Here is a 19,667-nt window from a genome sequence, read left to right on the forward strand (position 1 = left end):
AGCCCCTTCACCAGCTTTGTTGCTCTTCTCTGGACTCGCTCCAGAGCCTCAACATCCTTCTTGTGGTGAGGGGCCCAGAACTGAACACAGGATTCGAGGAGCGGTCTCACCAGTGCCGAGTCCAGAGGGAGAATCACCTCCCTGGACCTGCTGGTCACACCGTTTCTGATACAAGCCAAGATGCCATTGGCCTTCTTGGCCACCTGGGCACACTGCTGGCTCATGTTCAGTCGCTGTCAACCAACACCCCCAGGTCCTTCTCCTCCAGGCAGCTTTCTAGCCAGACTTCTCCTAGTCTGTAGCACTGCACAGGGTTGTTGTGCCCCAAGTGCAGGACCCGGCATTTGGCCTGGTTAAACCTCATCTCATTGATGTCAGCCCAGTGGTCTTGCTTTTATTGAGTCTCATCTTGTTGTTCTTGGCTTCTCTCTGCCATTTCTCAGCACCATTTTGCACCATGGTCCATGCAACTGCTCCCAAACATGGTGTCCTCAGAACTTTCTAGGTATCCTCTCAATATTTCTTCGTTAGTATATCCTAGAAGTCAAACATCATGAAAGAGTCACTTATCTCGCCGATGAAGCCCAGCTTGCTGACAACCCGTGTGATTACAAGAGTTATGACTGCTTATCTCTCCTGTTTAGAAGCCTGTAATACTAGCATATACAATGGAGGTTGAATCGAACAAAGATCTGTGCATTAGAAAATGCTACTTTTCCTTACAGCAGGCAGGAAATCATCTCTTTCCCACTAAATAAAACATTGAAATGGCCTTTTTCTTGTATAAATGTGTATGCTTGCACATAAAGGAAGTAAAGGAGAAGGTATGGTATAATTAGGGCATGGCTATTTTTCTCTACTTGTATCCAGTGTAGATGGGTTTGTACACTCTGGTGTGAGTACAATTTATTTAGTAAAGATACAGTTGGAAATGATGAATATAACTGCATGCAAAAAACCTTAGAAATGCCAGGCACAGCAAATGAAAGCAAATCACCTACAGCTCTGCTTCTAACTGAGAGATATATCACTTCCTAACCTTTCATTATGATTTGCAAATGCCATTGAAAGCTAATGTGTATCATTTAGGAAAAAGCAAACATCTTTCCTGATAAAGGATTCCGTGTAAATTATGACTTCAGAGGCAAGCTACAAGTAAGAAAGGTCAAAGGCAGAAGGCTTACTCATTACTGCATATTCAGAAAAGTTATTTAATGTACATGACAAACATCAAAAGCAATTGCAAGAAGAAATAGAACATTTTCATTGGAAAATAATATGCTACATACATATGGAAATGTGGTTGATTCAGACTTAGCTGAATGTGCAACATCTGTAGGGACCAGTCTTGAAAAGGTTTAAGAATGTGCTTGAACTTAAGTATGCAAATAGAAATTATTTGTATGCTTACAGCTGATTATTTCCTTAAATCTTTGCATAACTAGAGCCATAGCTGGTTATCAACGATTACCTAATTTACAACATAAATAACATTTTATTTAAATAAATTAACATTAAAATAGCTTTGAATTTGGTTTTGAGTAGAAATATTTCTACAGTCTGCTCGCTTATATGTCACAGTATTTACTAAGCAAAATTGTGCTTATTTGCAACTATTTTAACCGTTGTCATTTAACAATTAGCTAAGGGTTGAGCTTAGGGCTATTTCACCCAAGGAGTTTATATGAGATTTCAGGAAGAAAGATTTCACACATCTTCTTTCCTAGGAGGAAAAAAAAAAAAAAATTAAACATCTTGGTTTTGGACTGAGAAAAAGGTATAAGAAAAATAAATATATCAGGAATGTATGTGTGCCCTGCTACAGAAACACACATTAAAAAAACCCCAGATAGAAACAGATATTTTTTCTCTTTTTCCCTTCTTATAGATCTTTCTCTTTTCTTGTAGAGATTGAACTCTTTACTTTTATCGCACTTCTGTGTACCCTAAGTCTGTTGTCCAAGCTGAACAGAAAATGATATTGTGTTTTGGAAATTAATGCCACTTAACTTTTCTCAGGTATGAAATGGTAGCACAGAAAAATCTGACTAACATTCAGTCTAAAAATAATAATCACACTAAGGAAATTAATATTGTCATCGTTAGGCCTTGAAGATTAGTTTTGCATGATCTGAAAGGGTATGTGTCGTCAGTAACTACATATAAATATTACAGAGAATTATTAAGGAAAACTAGAGAAAGAGCTGAGCATTTTATTTGACATATTTATAAATGTTAAAAAATAGTTGTATTTTAAATAGAATATGCACATAATTTCACCAATATTTGCCTAAGCAAAGTTCATAATGAGGCTTATTATATTCTGTCTAAATTCTGGAGTCCACTTCAGCCTCTCTGGTAGAAGTGATTTTTCTCACCTTTCTAACCTGTGAGTCTGACCACAAAAGAATAGCCAGATTCAATTAAACACATTGATATTTTATTTTCTTCATCTACTTTGTTAATGTGGAATCTTTTTTATTTGCCTCCTGAGACTTCTGTGTGCAGTCAGGTCGTGCTTTATTTGCTAAGATGACAATGCCTTGTACCTGTGACCTGTAGAGGAGCCCTGTCCAATCTAGTGTTGTATTGTGTTTGCATGACAAATTTCTGGTAGCAAAGGGGCTACAGGGGTGGCTTCTGTGAGAAGCTACTAGAAGCTTCCTTTGTGTTGGGTACAGCCAGTGCCAAGTGGCTCCAAGATGGACCTGCCACTGGCCAAGGCTGAGCCCAGCAGACAGTGGTAGCATCTCCGTGATAACATAGTTAAGAAGGGGAAAAAAATGCTGTTCACAGCAGCTGGAAGAAAGGAGTGAGAAACGTGGGAAAAACAACTCTGCAGACACCAAGGTCAGTGAAGAATGAGGGGGAGGAGGCACTCCAGGTGCTGGAACAGAGATTCCCCTGCAGCCCATTGTGAAAATGATAGTGAGGCGGGCTGTCCCCCAGCAGCCCATGGAGGTTAACGGTGGAGCAGATATCCACCTGCAGCCCATGGAGGACCTCATGCCAGAGTAGGTGGATGCCTGAAGGAGGCTGTGACCTCATGGGAAGCCCATGCTGGAGCAGGCTCCTGACAGGACCTGGGAACCGGTGGAAAGAGAGGAGCCCAGGAGGAAGCAGGTTTGTTGACAGGACTTGTGACTCTGTGAGGGACCCATGCTGGACCAGTCCATTCCTGAAGGACTGCACCTGTGGGGAAGGACACATGGGAAGGACCCACACTGGAGCAGTTCATGAAGAACTGTAGCTCATAGGAACGATTCATGTTGGTGAAGCTTGTGAAGGACTGTCTCCCATCTGAGGGACCCCATGCTGGAGCAGAAGGGACAATGTGTGATGAACTGACCACAAGTCCCATTTGTCATCCCCCTGCACTGCTCAGGGAGGGAGGAGGTAGAGAAATCAGGAGAGAAGTTGAGCCCAGGATGGAGGGAGGGGTAGGGGAAAAGTGGTTTTAAGATTTGATTTTGTTTCTCATTACCCTACTCCGATTTTGATTGGCAATAAACTAAATTAATTTCCCCAAGTTGGGTCTGCTTTGCCCAGGACAGTAATTAGTGAGTAACCTCTGCTTGACCCATGAGAATATTAAATTTTCTCTCCCCTGTCCAGCTGAGGAGGTGTATTGATAGAGCAGCTTTGGTGGCATCTGGCATCCAGCCAGATTCAACCCACCCCAAGTGCCTTCTCAGGAGACTGAGGGGACATGGCAGTGATTTGCCTGTAGGTCTTCCACATTTTGCAGCTCGGGTGCCTGGGAGAGCCAACTATGAGAATCAGAAGCCACCAGAACTGTGTATCTCAGAGCCTTGTGGGTTTCCCATGGTGCCTGACTAGCCCCACAGCAGCATGATACCTGAAACCACCCCTTCTTTCCTGGAGGTTCCCTGTGGGGTTAAAGGATATGAAGTGCTGTTTTCTCCTGGTACCGCCTGGTACATCCCTCCCCATCCAGAAATCTTTTAAGGGTGGAGAAAGACCTCTGTGAGCCCTTTCTACAAAAATGTTTAGAAGTCCATAAGAAGGACCTTTTTATTCACATTCCTACAAGTCAAACTGCAGACTCTGTTAACACCATTAATCTGAGGAGTGCGCTGGTGATAGGAAAATGTTATGGTAAGAGCTCTCTCAAGTCACGATGCTGATTCTAACTTTGCACTCCTTTATAATAAAAAACAGTAAGGAGCATGCTCTTAGACACCACCTAAAATAAATGCACCCTACCCTCTATAATAAATAGTGATTGTTCCAGTTTATTCAAGATTAATGAAGACAAAGATATGGTTTCTGATGCCAAGGCTTGTGAGGCAATTCTTTTCTGAAGGAACATTTATCATCACATTGCCTCATCCCAGATGTTACCTAAAGATTGAGGATTTCACAGTTAAATAAGTCAAGTCTTATAATATCGTCATGTCTGTGTTTTGCAGTCTAGAACACTGAGCATTTGTTTTTGTTTTTTTGTAACATTTGTGTTTGTCTCTCAATCAATGTGTTCTTTCTGAAAGACAGTCTTGAGTATACCATGACTGAATCTTGTTCCAGCTAAAGTTTATTGTAATGTAAACACCTCTTATAAAGAATTCCGTTCTCCATGAAAGGAGAAAGAATGAACTTACCACTTAAAAATTCTGCTTATATAGTTGCAATGCTTTCCCAGCTATGTATTCAATGAATTCAGCACTCTTTGGGTCTATGTTGGGAGGAACTTTAATGGTGAAAGTAGGTGAAGTCAGAATATTCACGTCTACCACAGTTTCATTTTTACCAGAGGGGTCCCCAGGAACCACCTAGGAGAGAACAAATCAGTACTTTAGACACTACAGGCTACTGCCTGCTTTCAGTTTTGTTTATACCTACCGTGCCTATTTTCTTAAATACAGAAAAAATCAATATAAAAATTTTCTAGACTTCATAGAATCATAGAATGATTGATGATCTGTGAGGTCATCAAGTCCAACCATACCTGTCCACTACTAAATCCTATCCCTAAGCACCTTGCCTACCCATCATTTAAATACCTCCAGGGCTGGTGACTCAACCAGCTCCCTGGGCAGCCTCTGCCAGTGCCTGATCACCCTTTCAGTGAAGAAATCTTTCATAATGTCTAATCTGAACCTCCTTAGGTACAGCTTGAGGCCATTCTCTCTTATCATATTGCCTGTCACTTGGGAGAAGAAGCCGACACCCACTTCTCTACATCCTCCTTTTAGATAGTTGTAGACAGTGATAAGGTCCCCCCTCAGCCTCCTTTTCTCTATGCAAAACAATCCCATTTCCCTCAGCCGGTCCTCGTAAGACTTGCCTACTTCCTACAAATTAGTTTCTCCTGAAAACACAGAGGGTGTCTGAATTTATGCCAGAACTTATTTCAGGCAGTGGGAAGAGCTGACATGGCACTGCAAGACTGTATTAAAGAACAACATGTTAATATTTATACCATGAACTATATCTGTAAGGAGCTTCTGATCTCCTAATGAAAATTTGTGTGTGAGTCAACCCACTAATTTCAAGACAAAGTTTGTGTGATTCTAGTTATTCATTCCTATGTGCTTTTCTAAGTGAGACTTATTTCTGTAGTTTTATTTTTTCTGGAGCAGATAGCTCAGAATCAGTTGGGAAAGCATGCTTAAATATTGCTTGTCCACCTGTTCCTAGTTTTGTGATTATTGGTGATTTGTACAACCGTTTCATATAAAGTTTTGTAGTAAGAGTTGAAAGAGAGAACAGGATTTGTCCCTTGCCTACGAAAATGGATTGGATTTACCTTGGGTATATTCTTGAGTGTGAGATACATTTAATGATGATGTACTTATTGGAATATTGACAGATGCTGTTAAAGATGTGGAGTTTCCACTGCATTAACTGGCATAACATTTGCTTTCTTTGAGCTTTGGGATATACAGGTATGGATATAAATATGTAACTAGATATTCAGTGATCCACTAAGGATGTATTACTGACCAGTACAGTGAAATTTATCTGGGAAGGTAATCTAAGGCCAGTAATAGCTGATGGTGTCAATTTACTCTTATCTGACAGTGATTCAGGTTAGTTTGTCAGCCATCCATCAGACTAAAAGGATTTACAGGAAAATAATTTCCAATCTCTGGAGTTTTGGCTCATTGAGGGATTATTAAGCATAGAAAATTCAAGATGAGGAGGAACTTTAAAGACCAAAAATTACATGTGTAAAAACATCCTCAATCCCCAAAAGTTTGAATATGAGCAATGCATAAGTCAAAGATGGTACTGTGCAGTAATTCTCTTGAGTAGATAACCCTTACCTTAACTATATTGAAAATGTTTTCTGGTCCAATGGTCGTATTGGATAACTCAGACACCCACCCAAATCTTTCTTTCATTTTGTTCAAAAGGTAGGAAGTGTCTTCTGTATGACGCTGAACCACCTGGAGAATCTGCTCATACTGTTCCCCGGAGAGATTAACCAGTTTAAAGGCTTCATCAAACTTGATGTGCAGTTCAGGAACATTTGGGCAATCTGTTAGAAAAGACAGGCAGCATGAAGCTCATGGGAATGTAACATGTCCTGTATTTCATCTTTTGTATCTGAAGTATAGAAAACTGTAAAAAAGTCTAGCAAGGGGGCATATTTTGGATTGGTGTTTAAATAATGCTAAAAAAAATGGAGTAGTTCTTGCTTACCTATTTTAATAGATGCAGTTTAGGCTTATAATGACTAAATGGATTAATTAACCTACTTGCTGTATTACAATGACATACCAAGTACTATAAGGGTTATGTTATAGTTCATGGCAATAGATTTTCTGTTATGCTAAATTAGAACTGGTAGATTTTACATACAGCAACTTCATAATCTCCTTATACCTTATATTTTGTTATAATTGCTCATAATCCATTCTGAATCCTTCCAAGTACATAGGTTATTTCAAGAAAGCCCATAATGTATGTTAGTATTCCTGTTAAGTGCTGAGGCCTAATATTTGTCTAACGATAGCTAGACATTGTATGTAGCTATATCATTGTATCTGACTAGTAATATCTGCCATGAAATCAGCACTGAAGATTGCTATATTTTCTTTACTAAAATACAGATTTTAAACAAGAACATTATATTCAACCTATATAAAAATTATTATGGAGAAAGTTCAGTTTATTCTCTGTCAAATAAGGCTGTCAAGGGGCACCTTCAGGCTGATAGTACAGTAACCACAGATACAAATTGGTACCTGTAATACACAGTTTGTAGATATTTTTAGTGAAATGGAAGTGATTCAATATTCTTTTCAAAATGTGTCATTGGATCATTAATATTTTCTGCACTGGAAGTAGTCTGAATACACTTGGGTTTAAACATATTCTGTGGCTTTTAAGACCAAAGTAATTCTGGAAACACAGACGTGTTGCACTGCAGCGAAAGTCCTGATAGCAGTTCTAGGTGATGCAGTGTGATTTTTTTCCAGGTACCCATGGAGAGTGTGTGCCAGAGCTTTGCCATCTGCTTACGTACTGACAACCTTTCTGTCCTTCGTGTCAGCCCTGTTTGCTGCCATGGTTCAAACAAAGAGCACTTGTAGTCTGCAGAGGACACTGTCAGGAGTTGGTGCTTCTCCCTGCTTTCTGCTCAGCACTTCTGCACCCAGGCAGCATCGATTACTGCTGACCCCTTCCTTCTCTGTAGGGTAGCAACTCTAACAAAATATATAGATATTTTATTAAGGAGTGTAGAACTTCTCTTTGGACCTGCAGGGGTATGTTAACAACTGAGTTATACTGACACTCTGTGGAGACAGTGGGAAAGGTAATCGAAATTGTCTGGAGCGAGGAATAGCATTTGCATCCATAATTACAGTAAAAATTCAATGACTGAACATTCCAAAACCATGGAAACAGAACAGCAGAATATGACAGCCTCAAACTCTACAAACAAGTGATCAATGCATTATGGAAAAAAGATCAGAAAATAGTTATTTACCATGCAAAAGATTGTCTTGACACTTCTGACATCTCTCATGAAACTGTGGGCATCCAGAGGAGTTCTCACGAAGCTCCCTGCACAGAGGCCTGCGGCGCCCTGACACAATTTGGGGGAACATGCCACTTCTGTCACGATCTAGAGTAAAGTCACAGTGTTTTTAGACTGCCATTAAGCTTAGGGTCTTGATAAATATACATATGTTACCTACTTGGTGTGCTAGAATATATATTTTTGCCCTTAATTCAAAACATCTGGCATAAATCCCTCCCTCGCCCCTCAAAAAAAAAAACCAAAACGCACCAACAAATAAGTAATAAAATATTAAAATCTAGAAATCAGGAGAATATACAAATAATGTTTTCTTTCAAGGAATTAATGCCACTGTAGTATATTCTTTTCTAAAGACATACTGGTATATTCCCCACTAATAGCCAAACAATTGCTAATATTATTACATGTTATTTCTAGAATGTGTGAGCAATAATAAGATTTTTTGACCCTTGAAAGTCCAGATGTTTCATAATCACATACAGCTAGATGGTAGCACAGTACCAAAGCTTATTGCTGCAGTAACGTGGGTCATGATACAAGAAAAATTAAAAACTGCAGTTGTAGCATCACTTAACTTTGTATTTCCTGGAGAGCGTAGACTGGCTATGTCACCTGCCATTCAGAGTTGTGGTATGTCCTTATAGACAGGCACCCGCACATATTTGAATGGTGCTGGTTTTTCTACTTGCATTAGTAAGATATGAAAGATAAGGCTTATTTGTCTTCTGAAAGTTGATCAAGGTTGTTTCCTCTATTGAGAGTTATCATCCAAAAGCAACATTATGTCCAGAATTTTTCTGGTTTCTGGAAAACCTGCTGGCTGGTCTGTGTTTGACTGGCCCACTGTGTTGCTGTGGAAGCCTAGAACAAGCCTTGTAGCTGTCTGGCTGAGCTAAATGTCTTTCGACAAGGGCAGGGGTTTGCCTTGACATGTCATAGAATTACTGTACATATTTTTTGAACTGATGACTTGTCAATATGATAAGATACATATCATATCCTGATGAACACCGAGATCAGACCTGTCAGTCAAACTTATAAAAACCAGCATCTGTCATGAGTTCAAGCACCCCTGAGGAACTCCTGCAAATACTTTGACAATTGCCATGAAAATCTGGCTGTGTAGGACCTGCAAGTCCCCCTGTGACATTTCTTTGAGATTTCTAGGTGATTTGTACCTTTTAATATAACCAATAAAGTTATCTTTTACGCATGTCTGCTTAACCAAGAAAGGCTTGAGAGCTTCCATACTGTATCTCATACTAACATATCTCAAACTGAATTATTAACCATAGTTTAGCAGTCCCAGGGGGGGTTGATGTCATTGACAGTGCAGTTGATTTTCATTATCTAACACTTGCCTTTAGCTTGTTCTGGCGCATCTCTTCTAATATCTCTGTATTCATCAACTACTTCGGCAATCACCTCACTGACACCATCAAACACTGTCTTACTGAAATCAAAAACTGTCTGTAAGAAGCCAGGTACACCCCAGCCTTTCTGTGAGCTGTCGCTTTTTGTGGTGTCTTCAGGTAAAGCTGGCATGCTGGGGGACTCATTCAAGTCCAGATCAGACATGAAATACATCTGAAAAGACTGGTCAAATTCCTTTTGCATCTGCTTGAAAAAAATGAAGCTTCTGTCAAATACTGAGCTCATGTCTGACAGTAGTCGGCTAAATAAATCTTCCATTTTTACTAGCTGGGTATCCTCTTTCTTGGGCTTTTCATTAAAATGGATGTCTTTTCCTTGATCTTCAGGAAAAGAAAAAATGAGTGGAGGTATTTTCTTCAAAAAATCTTCAACCTGTGTATAAGAAGGAGATAGATCAACTGTCTGATGAGTTGTCAGCTTTTCTTCTCTCAGGGAAGTGGATCTAATTTTTCTCTATCAAATACCCATAGAAACAATGCCCTCTTAATATCTGCAAACACAGCATATTCTTCAAAGCAGTTTAAGACACTAGACTCCAAAGGGTTAAAGTCCATCCAATCTAAATCATTAGCTCCAAATCAGATCTGGAGTAAAAGGGTTGCCAGTTGGCCTTTAATCTGTGGAGGCTCGAAGTTAGCATTGGCATTTGGGTTTCTTCCAAGAAGCAATTTGGACTTTATCTTGGAAACATTTCTCTGGTACTTATGTGCAGTGTGGGGAACAGAAAGTAATTGTTCTCGCTGTGATCTAGAAACACCCTACCCTCTCTCATCAATGGCCAAGTCCTCACATGCTTGAAACCCATTAAAATCAATGAAGCAGTGACACTGAGTCCATGGTTTGATGATAGAAGAGACCAAGTATCAGTTCTACTCTGGGGAGTTCCCAGTCCCTGGGTCTCAGCCACTGATTCCCTGCTCTATGCTTTAACATATTACCCCACATGAGCAAATGCAATGTTTTGTGGAGCCACACTTCATGGCATTAGAAAACCAGTAAGGGTCAATAAACAGCCTGCCAAACACATACACATACACATACACGTACATGTACACATACACATACACATACACACGTACATAAATTTAATATCTTCCACATTTTTACCTGAATATTTTTAAGAATGTGCACAACTGTTAGACACCTTTGCTCTAAAGATTGTCATTTCTAAAACACATCGTGTTCCATTATTAAGTTTTCCTATTTTTCAGTGCCTGGAGAGGTGAAAGCTAGGTAATCTGGCTAAAATTCAATAGCAGCAATTATGCAGTTTTGGTTGCTAAGCTGCATTTAAAGCATATGCCCAAATAAAAAGTATGATCATGATTTTGCTAAATATTGTAATAATAATGTACCAGCATATTTTCTTTCTGGTAGAATTAGGGGAATCTCATTTGCTGACAATTTCCTCTGTCAAAAAACAGTTCAGCATTTTAAAGCTATTTTGTTACTTTAAGAGTAGGTTAAAATAAAGACAGAAAAGAATGATGTTGCATAAGTAGGTGATTTTTTTCCCCATGGAATTTTGCTAACTATATCTACATCTTTAACTCTGCTGATTTTCAGACGGACCATAAGGAGTCTACGTGCTATTTTTCACAAACAGTTGTCAAGCATCTTGCTGCAAGTTCTGCTGTAAGAGACATTGCTGCATATCTCCATTGACTCCACTGGAGTCAGGGGAATAATCAGTGTCCATGGAGTCATGCTAGCATGCAACGGAACTAATTTTGGCTCAGTGTTCAATGAATATAATTGTATGTAATCACAGTCATATAACTTCATATTTCCACACCCTCCAAATCAAATTAATTTCAGTAACCTGATACAACTGGCAGAGCTGGCATTGAGAAAATAAGATATGCTGTCTCTAAAACTGTTAGGTGAATTCAAGAGTATTTCCCAGATACAAAATCTCTTCCTACCTTTCTTCTAAATGTTGATAGATCATGTTTGCAAGTTGTATAATATCTCATGCAGGTACTTTCTAAACAAGATTCACATTCATCCCATAAATCTTTCAAAGATACTTGACATTGTCTTTCTTCCTCTTCTAGTCTTTCCTTTACTTCATCCATAAGTCGCAAGGCTTGCTAAGTAAGCAAAAAGAAAAAATCACTTGAGGGTAATTTTCAGATTAGTATTCTGAATACTCATCCTCATCCCAGTGTTGATAAACCCCAGCTGCTAGGGTATGTGGTCTTCTTAGCTGCAGTCACATATGGAGGAACCAAAAACTGAAAAACTTTCCTTACAAGATTTTCCTGATGCTATTCTTTCAGAGGGCACAGTGTACAAAACTAAACGGATGTCTACAGTCTATCTGGATCTTTGAGGTAATGAAAAAACTCACGCATCTTTCTGTGCAAGAAGCATTCAACCAGCCTCTTACAGGGTCATTGGCTCAACCTAGATCTTTTTTCGCCATATCGTATCTGCAGTATTCACTTGTTCTTCAAACAGCCCTTTTTTGCTGCTTTGCTCCTTTCTTTAAGGAACTGATATTTCAACAGGCTAGGCCTTGGCCATGCATAAATACTTTCTCTAATGCAGAAATATGTAAAACTATAGAGTTTCCTCTGTTTGGGATTATCCTATTCAAAAGACTGTAGTGAGGGAATTTCTTCCTGCTCTTGTGGAAATGTGAGGTGCTCCTTCCTTAATGAAGGGAAATGATGCATTTTACAATGCTGTTTCTATTTATTGGATCATTCTTCATCAGGAAGAGCACAAAGCTGAGCAGTTCAGAAGCACTATTTTAGAAGAGACCTGGTAATGGAAAGGCAGATATTCTTCTTATTCAAGTAGAATGCTCATCGTGAATTACTTTCTGCAATTACAAGATATTCTAATAGTTTAGTTTCCCAAACAATGTTCCAGGTTGTACCTAAGTACAGCAGAAACCTTTTAATTGGTCGTTCTTATTCCTTTCTGGCAGTATTTCAATAGGGAAGAGGCTCACAGAAAAGCAAGCTTCTGTCAGAATGTGCTTAGTGGAGATGGTAACTGTGGTCTTCATAGTCTATATCTAATTATTTATCTAATTATTTTCTATCTGTTGAACATATTTTTTTTCAGAGTTTTATGAACTTTAGCCATGGATGTTATGTAAATGAAATCATCCAGTAAGAACTAACGACAGCATAGACAATGGCAGTGTATTGGTGTTCCTAAAGATGTTAGAAAACTATTAGGTATTTTTTGGCTTGCTAATAGAAATAGTTTAGGCTAAGTACTAGATGTTGGGCCAAGATGGAATTTTCTTTCAAGTTCACCAAAAGCAATAGTTAGGATCTTATGTATTTTTATATACAGTGATCTCTGTTTCTCAGCATCATCTGAGCATGTGGCTCTGAGCCTAGCCATTGTATTAGGACATTGGAAATTCCCATGATCCCCTGTACTTTCTCTAGAGAACTTTATAATTTGTGGCTTTGATATTTTTCTGAGGGTCCGAAGTTTGCAAAGAAAGCTGGTAAATGTCTTGTCACCTGGGGTGTATAAAGACATGTGAGGCAGAGTTTTTAGACCTCCTGCATGAGACATCTTTATACAGTTGCTTGCAGTTGCCTTGGGCTAAATTCAGCAAAGCAGAAGATTTCAAGAAACAAGCAGGAAGTGCGATACTTTATTCAACACATTGCTGTTGCAGCAGCTCTGGCGTCTGGAGGCTACAAAACTCAGGTTGTCTCTCCAAAGCAATTTTTTAGTCCACATACAGTATTTAATGTCTCCTTTTACTGCAGAACTGCTGTATTTCCACTTGGTGACCTGACTGTGCCTAGACTGCTGCTGGTTACCTCCCAAATGCAGAATATTCTCCCTATGTACTCGGCACTGGTGAGACCGCTCCTTGAATCCTGTGTTCAGTTCTGGGCCCCTCACCGCAAGAAGGATGTTGAGGCTCTGGAGCGAGTCCAGAGAAGAGCAACAAAGCTGGTGAGGAGGCTGGAGGTCTTACGAGGAGCGGCTGAGAGAGCTGGGGTTGTTTAGCCTGGAGAAGAGGAGGCTGAGGGGTGACCTCATTGCTCTCTACAACTACCTGAAAGGAGGTTGTAGAGAGGAGGGTGCTGGCCTCTTCTCCCAAGTGACAGGGGACAGGACAAGAGGGAATGGCCTCAAGCTCCACCAGGGGAGGTTTAGGCTGGACATTAGGAAAAAATTCTTCACAGAAAGGGTCATTGGGCACTGGAACAGGCTGCCCAGGGAGGTGGTTGATTCACCTTCCCTGGAGGTGTTTAAGGCACGGGTGGACGAGGTGCTCAGGGGCATGGTTTAGTGGATGATGGGAATGGTTGGACTCAATGATGTATCTATGATTCTATGATTCTGTAAGATGTGAGAGCTGAGATCGCAAGGATGGTGGTGTCAGATAACACGTTTTGCCTTATAACCAAGACGGGCTGAGAGAAGGTAACGGGCTAACTTGCAGTAACTCAGCTTTATTTTCTCTAGTGCTTACTCTTTCGGTTTGATTTTAGAAATAGCTTAGACATTCAGCCACAGGGAAAAATTAACAGGGTGTCACAGTCAGAAAGCTGTATTTCTGAAAAAAGGGAAACTCTTCACCTCTAGCTCTAGGCACCAGTGAAGCAGACAGTGCTCTTGTTCAGTGCTTTATTCCAGTGCAGTCTGAAAACTTCCCTTAGCGTTGAAGGCTCAGTCTGCTGGGGTCCAGCCCTTAAAAAACGGGCAAGTATAAACTAATGCTTTAAATTCTTCTGAAATGTGAGCATCCAGGTTCTTGATAGGCTACTAACGGTTGTCTATTGGCCAAACTCCAGCTTCCAGGAGACAGACAGTGAGAGCCTTGATAGAGGTGCCATGAGAGTTTTCTTCCACTAATGAGAGGAGGGAGAAACAAAGATTTCCTATCTTGGCTTTACTATGTGACTACAAAAAGACATGCGTGCTGCTCAGAATGTACGTACAATATGGTTTGCATTCTTTGCAGGAAAGGGGAGACACCAAGGGATCCCTTTTGGGTTGCCCATTGACCTAAGTGCGATGGCATGCTATACCACTTCCAGGAGGAAGGCTAATTCCATATACAACCTGCCTTATATTTGATTAAAAAGATCCACAACTTAACAAAAACTCAAACAGAAAAAACTCAGATGCATTTTATTTACCTGTTTTTCTTCACTGCTCTTCTTCAAGGTTTTCATCAAATCTATGTGTTTATCTTCATTTTTTTCCATCATAATTTTCATCTGCTTAATACCAATCAAAGCTTTCTTTACCTCTTCGTCTACATACTTCTCTCCAACTTCAGATAATACTAAAAAAGCCAAATTAGAAGGTGACTTAATCAGATTTCAACTCTAGCACAAATTGTTGTATACTGATGATGACGGAGAATTAAGCAGCTCTATGTTTCCCTACAGCTGCACAGCCAAATTCTTGAGGTAGTGAATGCTGAATAATACAGAGCCAAGAAAATTTCCATCAGATAAGAATCTGGCCCACAGCCTTTGCCAGTGATGACCTGCATGTAACCCAAGCTATAAGTACGGCTGTCCCACTTCTGGTGACTAAATCTCAGTATAGTTGAGAGTGGGAGACACCTCTGGAGTTCATGGAGTTCACCCCGCTGCTACAGGCAGAGTCAACTACAGCAGGTCGCTTTGGACCTCGTCCTGGGTTTTTGATATCTCCAAGGATTAATCATCAGTTTGTTAGTGATTTGACCTATGTATTTATCTTTGATCTGAAATGAATCTGTGACAGTTTCCCTTCAGACTGCTTTCATAAAAATATAGCCTCTAGACTTCCAGTGAAGTAATGACTGTAGAGTTATGTGAAAGCCCAGGCTGGCCCACACATTGCACCTTGAAGCTCTCTGTGACTGCCTATCCTTTATCTGTATTTGTTGCCTTTACAGAAATACCCTTAATATTACTGGTATGGCACAAACCAGGTAAAAACATGTTACCCTGAGACTGCCAAAAGCATGTAATGCATTTCTTCCTTTACATCTTTCTTCCCCTCCCCTAACTTCTTGTTTGTTACAGAAATATTATTAACATAGACTGAAGCAAAGGAATATTTCATGGCTCATCCTCTTGGGATTCCTATCCACAAAAATAAAGCCATGCTTAATAGCTGCTTTTTTCTAAATTAGGTAACTTTATTTCAATTATTTGCAATAATCACCTTTTCCAGCAAAGCATAAAATTGTAGAATAAACATTTTTGAAGATTATTTAAGCAAACAAAATAATTCACAATCTGTTGGACTGAATTTTGAGTCCAGTTTATATTCTATGATCTACAACAGACCAAATGACTGATAAAAATTCTGTAAATACTTTTTTGTAAGGGGGATGCTTATCTGCTAATTCCTTTACTTTCTCATCCTGTTTGTTCATGTCTCCCCCTTGTGTGTGTGTGTGTGTTTGCATGTACTCAGCTATATAATAATTTCTAAGCACCACACTTGAAATAAAATCCTTCCAGATGCCAGCGAGTGTGGAGGTCAAAATGCTCTAGGAGACTGGAGACCTGGGTCCAGGGGTGTCCAGCACACTCCTGGTAAGAAAAACATACATACACTTCAGGTTTTCCCGGAGATTCGTTTCCTCCTGCTTTGTCGGTGCACACTGATGACCGTTCAGCCATAGCATGTATATGATATATAACCAAGCGGGCTTCATGTTCTTTCTGTTAAAGAAGCAGATTGGCACAGTTAAATGTAGGCATCTTCATGATGCTCAAATGCCTAGGTATAATGTTTACTAAGTATTTTACAAGTTCTGTTAGTTTTGACTTTAACTAAACTATGGTTTCTAAGATCCTTAATAAGCACTTAAATGCTACTGTTAATGAAATCACAAGTAAGAAGCCTGACATCATTTGCAATTATCTATTCAGACTAACTAGATTAATTCCACTGAGTTTGCACAGTGGTATAACAGAATTAGGACATATATATGCGAAACTGGAAGCTACTGCAGCTCAGCCTGTCTCTTTTACTTTGTGAAACACACAAGCTACTGATTTTACACTCTGACGTTCTTAGTTCACTTTATAAATGCATCCATGCTAAACATTACTGCTAAATTGAAAAAGGAAGATTTCTAGAATGTTGTTCCCTTTCCTGTTTCCATACGTGCAATTCCTTTAGTTGTCCTTCAGGATAATACTTCATATATGAAACACAATAATAGGTTTTCAAAAAAACTGGCAGTTCAGTCAATTTTGTAAATAAACGCATCAGCAATTGAAAGAAATTCCTACAAAATAAAGGGAAAAAATGCCATGTGCTTTATTTTCTTCCCAAGAGCAGAGAAGAGAAATGTTTATTTTTTTCAAAACCTTGAGACTGCGCTTTATAGTTCCTGTCTGATTAAGTGAAAATGGTATTTAAGTGCCTACTTGTTAGCCAGTATAGCCTTCTTGGAGATGCAGTTATCAGCCACAAGTGCATATGGAAATTAAGAGCCTGGGTTTATTTATAGCGTGGATTTACTTCTACAGTTATTTGCATATTATACATTTATATTTATAGCAAAAGGCCAGTTAAATTTGCAAAGAAATACATGTCCATTACCAAAGAAAAGTAAAAAAAGAGCCCAGCATATTTACCATTAATACTGGAAACCCTCTTCTGCAAAATTCCTCCCAGCGTCAGGACGGGGTCGGACCGTGTTCTGATCTAATTGCTGGGAGTGTCAGGGATTTTGCTATGTTCTACTTATCTGATGAGAAGGTACTTAATCCTATTAACGGGACATTTTGTCATTAGGCTGAAGGATTTTGTATGCATAGGACTTCATGCTCGTGTCTCTGGGCAAAACCACTAGGGGGAGCGTTGGGCAGAATTGCATAATTTAATGTAATCTGGATCTGATATTTTTCTGTAATCAGTAGCCTTTCATTTTGCAACCTCTTCTATCGTCTTGCTTTTTTCTTTAGGAGACATCTGCAGGTTATGTTCTTAGTGGAATTGTTACAATTAGTCTGGCTAAAAATAGCTTCCAACATTTAAGCTCTTCAGCATAGCTTTAGTTTGCTATAAAAAAACCACTAGCTTATGTAATGGCCTTCTTCATATACCTTCTGAAGACACAGAAATCGAAAAAAAATTCAGGAATCCACATACAGGCTGGCATATGAGTAGAGTCTGAAATGAAAGAAGCAAATTTTGCCATTTTGTACATCATTATACTTGCTAATGCTTTGGGAGTTTGCCCTTTTAATTATTTTCTTCAGTTAATCTCTGTGTGAAATATGTGTAAGATCTGACCTGCATGAAGTGCTGGATAGTTTGAAATGAGATATTTAAATACTAAGAGATGCTTGATATAAAATACAGACAAATATTGTTAGCAAGTATATCCTATCTTGTGATATTTAGGAAAAATACTACCTTGAAGTCAAAGAGAAGACAGAAAAAGTAGGTGCCTGTAGCTCATGTTCTGTAATAGCTGTTTTAAAACTCCCATTCTTTTTTATTTACCTCGTAGTTCATAAAAGCCAATTGATGATTGATGGTTAAGATCTAGCATGATTAGTGCTGCTTAGGCAAGAGATTTGAGGGGTTTATTTTTAAACACTTTATCAGGAAGAGTGGAGAGACCTGTTAGCTCAAATGGGAACTATAAGTCCTCTATTTGCATTAAAAATTAAGATAGCTCCACTCTTATTTTCTGAAAATGATGGATGGGAGGGGAATATGTATTTTGTTTTAATATATATGAATTGCTGGCTCACTGAAACGCTGCTAATCCATTGACTAGGACTAATCACTACATAAAACCTTTCAAGTTCTCTTTTGTGGCAATACCAAGAAAGCATCCTTGTTGACTTCGCAATCCCCTGGCCAGACTGTCTTCTAAGCACCCCTGGGGCCTGGGCTGAAGTAACAGGGGCAGTCTTTTCCTCTGGGCCTCATCCTTGGCTCAGGATAGAGAGTAAATGGAAAATAGATTTGCACAAAGGATGACAATCCATTACAAACACTTGTGAAGTGTGTGTTACTAGCCTACATGTGTAATAGATCATAACAAAGACTTCAGTCTTTCACTGGAGAGATTTGCCCCCTCATTTTTGGCATTTTTCTATGCTACTATTGATTTAGTAGCAAAAGCTACTGCTGGCCTTTCTGGACTTGACTTGATATAGAGAAAGCTTTACTTGATCCAGAGTAAAAAGGGCAGTTCCCACACATCATCCACGTTTCACAGGAGCTTGCGAGAAAGCAGGTGATCCCAGCCCTGCAGGGACAGAGAGCAGCACTCCTGCTGCAGGGCGGAGAGGCTAGAGGGTGCCTCTGACACAGATCCCACTGCTTATTTTCAGAACAAAGCCTGTCTTTTGAAGGTGTCTCTGGGTCTCTGGTCATACACACTTGCACCTTGCCAAGTCATTCTGTAAAGGCAATCTATACCAAAGCTAAAGCTGAAACATGGAGCCCTGGTGGAGTCCTGTCTTAGATGTTATTCCTTACACTTTATTATAACCACTATGTAATCACATGGAAATAGAATCATACAATCATAGAATAACCAGGTTGGAAGAGACCCACCGGATCATCGAGTCCAACCATTCCTATCAAAAATAGGCATTATTATATGTATCTATTTCTTTTTACAAAACCACCCAATTCTAGTTCTTTGCTCTACTGTTATTATTCATATTTAATGGCTGAAAGAAGAGGTCTAAGGAACCGGAGGACAAAATTGTCTAGGGCTAGTATGCCTGTTAAAAGTTAATCTCAGGCTTAAATTTAACCTTCAAACTGCACTTAGGAACCCAGCACTGTTCTTGAAAGGCAGTTATTAGTCATGCTCACACTGGAAATCTTTTCCTCTCTCGTTTCTGTTTTGTATTTAATTAAGCCAGAATCTCATCAATTATATCTTCAGGTTTCATATCTAATAACCACTCTCTTTTCTTTTGACATTCCAAATCTGATTTGCAGTGACCTATTGGAGAGCTCCAATTTTTATCTCAGCATCCATGTTTTACAGTTTCTTCTTAATATTTTATTTTCCACTGAATCTGAGGGCTTCAATCAGCCATACTGTACCATGTCATGACTTTGTACTGTCATGTTTGTTTTTTCACAGTTCAAAGCAAGGTGATTCAGTGCTCACCGTTGCTGTTGCAGCTTATTAGATACTCTTCTAATATTGAATCATACTCAAGACAGGGCGAAGAAGTTTTTGTGAGCAAGCTGTAGAAAGTGTCTTTTTCCCCACTCCAACTAGCATTCC

General features: G+C 39.4%; 1 protein-coding gene across 1 annotated transcript; it reads right to left on the minus strand.

The window, feature by feature from the left end:
- Positions 1 to 1,191: 1,191 nt before the first annotated feature.
- On the minus strand, positions 1,192 to 17,111 carry CLUL1 (clusterin like 1). The gene is made up of 9 exons (XM_069853938.1): positions 17,035 to 17,111; positions 16,001 to 16,110; positions 14,581 to 14,729; positions 11,374 to 11,541; positions 9,370 to 9,820; positions 7,961 to 8,098; positions 6,291 to 6,505; positions 4,623 to 4,793; positions 1,192 to 1,723 (listed from the first exon to the last, which is right to left on the minus strand). The coding sequence occupies exons 2-8, from the start codon at positions 16,101 to 16,103 to the stop codon at positions 4,626 to 4,628; spliced, it is 1,392 nt and encodes a 463-aa protein (XP_069710039.1). The 5' UTR covers positions 16,104 to 16,110; positions 17,035 to 17,111; the 3' UTR covers positions 1,192 to 1,723; positions 4,623 to 4,625.
- Positions 17,112 to 19,667: the final 2,556 nt, after the last annotated feature.

The sequence above is a fragment of the Phaenicophaeus curvirostris genome, chromosome 3 (genome assembly GCF_032191515.1).
Source record: "Phaenicophaeus curvirostris isolate KB17595 chromosome 3, BPBGC_Pcur_1.0, whole genome shotgun sequence".
NCBI classification, from domain to species: Eukaryota; Metazoa; Chordata; class Aves; order Cuculiformes; family Cuculidae; genus Phaenicophaeus; species Phaenicophaeus curvirostris.

Bases quoted from the DNA above. Each gene is read 5' to 3' on its own strand.
- CLUL1 (XM_069853938.1), bottom strand. From the start codon at position 16,103: ATGAAGCCCGCTTGGTTATATATCATATACATGCTATGGCTGAACGGT. The intron at 6,506-7,960 runs GTAAATAACTAT...CTTTTCTAACAG, and splicing joins TCAAGACAATCTTTTGCATG to ATTGCCCAAATGTTCCTGAA. The intron at 4,794-6,290 runs GTAAGGGTTATC...GTTCTCTCCTAG, and splicing joins ACATTTTCAATATAGTTAAG to GTGGTTCCTGGGGACCCCTC.